This window comes from Trichinella spiralis, assembly GCF_000181795.1.
Source record: "Trichinella spiralis strain ISS 195 chromosome Unknown Scfld4540, whole genome shotgun sequence".
Classification (NCBI taxonomy): Eukaryota; Metazoa; Nematoda; class Enoplea; order Trichinellida; family Trichinellidae; genus Trichinella; species Trichinella spiralis.
Window position 1 is genome coordinate 1 of NW_003531479.1, and position 901 is coordinate 901.

General features: G+C 52.4%; 1 protein-coding gene across 1 annotated transcript; it reads left to right on the plus strand.

Annotated features, from left to right (window-relative positions):
* Positions 1 to 236: 236 nt before the first annotated feature.
* Positions 237 to 709, plus strand: Tsp_15582 (retrovirus-related protein; the record flags this gene model as incomplete). Its single annotated transcript, XM_003367276.1, is given in 2 exon segments — positions 237 to 266; positions 286 to 709. Coding segments are annotated over 2 exon segments (454 nt in total), but the record flags the coding sequence as incomplete, so codon positions are not given.
* Between the last annotated feature and the right edge of the window lie 192 nt (positions 710 to 901).

Consider the following 901-nt stretch of genomic DNA (forward strand, 5'->3'; position numbering starts at 1 on the left):
TTGGCTTGCACCAGGAGGGTTTTTTGACATTTTTACCCTTCCGCCCCCCCCCTGGACCACTTGATGCTTTGTTGCGGAAGTTGAGTGAATCCGGAGGTTTGGGAAAAAGAACGCAGGAAAAGCACCCCAAACTTTGCGCTTGGTGCGGACAGGATCACCATTTGTATGGGGGGAAAAGAGCAAAATCCAGGTGCGATGATTCTCACCAGATTCTACCGTGCCTGTTTATTAAGAAAATGAGTGCCCCTGCAGTGGAAGCAATCCGTGTGCAAGCTCCTTTATAAGGACGGGGATAAGGAGCGCCTCGCCAACTGGCGGCCTATCGCCCTGGAGCCCGTGTTACAGCGGGTGCTCAGTGCGGTAGTCGCCAGCAGAGTGACGAACTGGGCGAGGGCAAACGGGTTGATTTCCTTGGAAGCCCAGAAAGGCTTCCAGCCAGCTGATGGTACCTCCGAGCACAATTTCGTCATGGAGGTTGCATTTCAAGAGGCAAGACGCACTAATGCACAGCTTGCCATCAGCTGGTTAGACATCTCCAACGCCTTTGGCACAGTGTCGCACCAAGTTTTATTTTCGTTGTTGGAACGCTATGGGCTGGACCCGACTTTTACCAGTTTTATCCAGAATTTGTATAAAGACGCGACAATTGTAGTCAAAGGCGCCAATGGAACCCACGTTACCGCGCGCTGGTCAGTCGGAGTACGCCAAGGTGACCCTTGCAGTGGTATCTTGTTTTGTTTGTTTGTTGAGCCACTCTTGCGGTCAGTCTTACCATCTTTACCGTGTGAGGCGGAACGACTGCGGTTAACGTGTTAGACAGCCGGTCACAGCGCTGGCTTACGCTGATGACATCGCGCTGATTCGCCCCATCCAATCGGGGATTATGCAAACAAACAGGCCT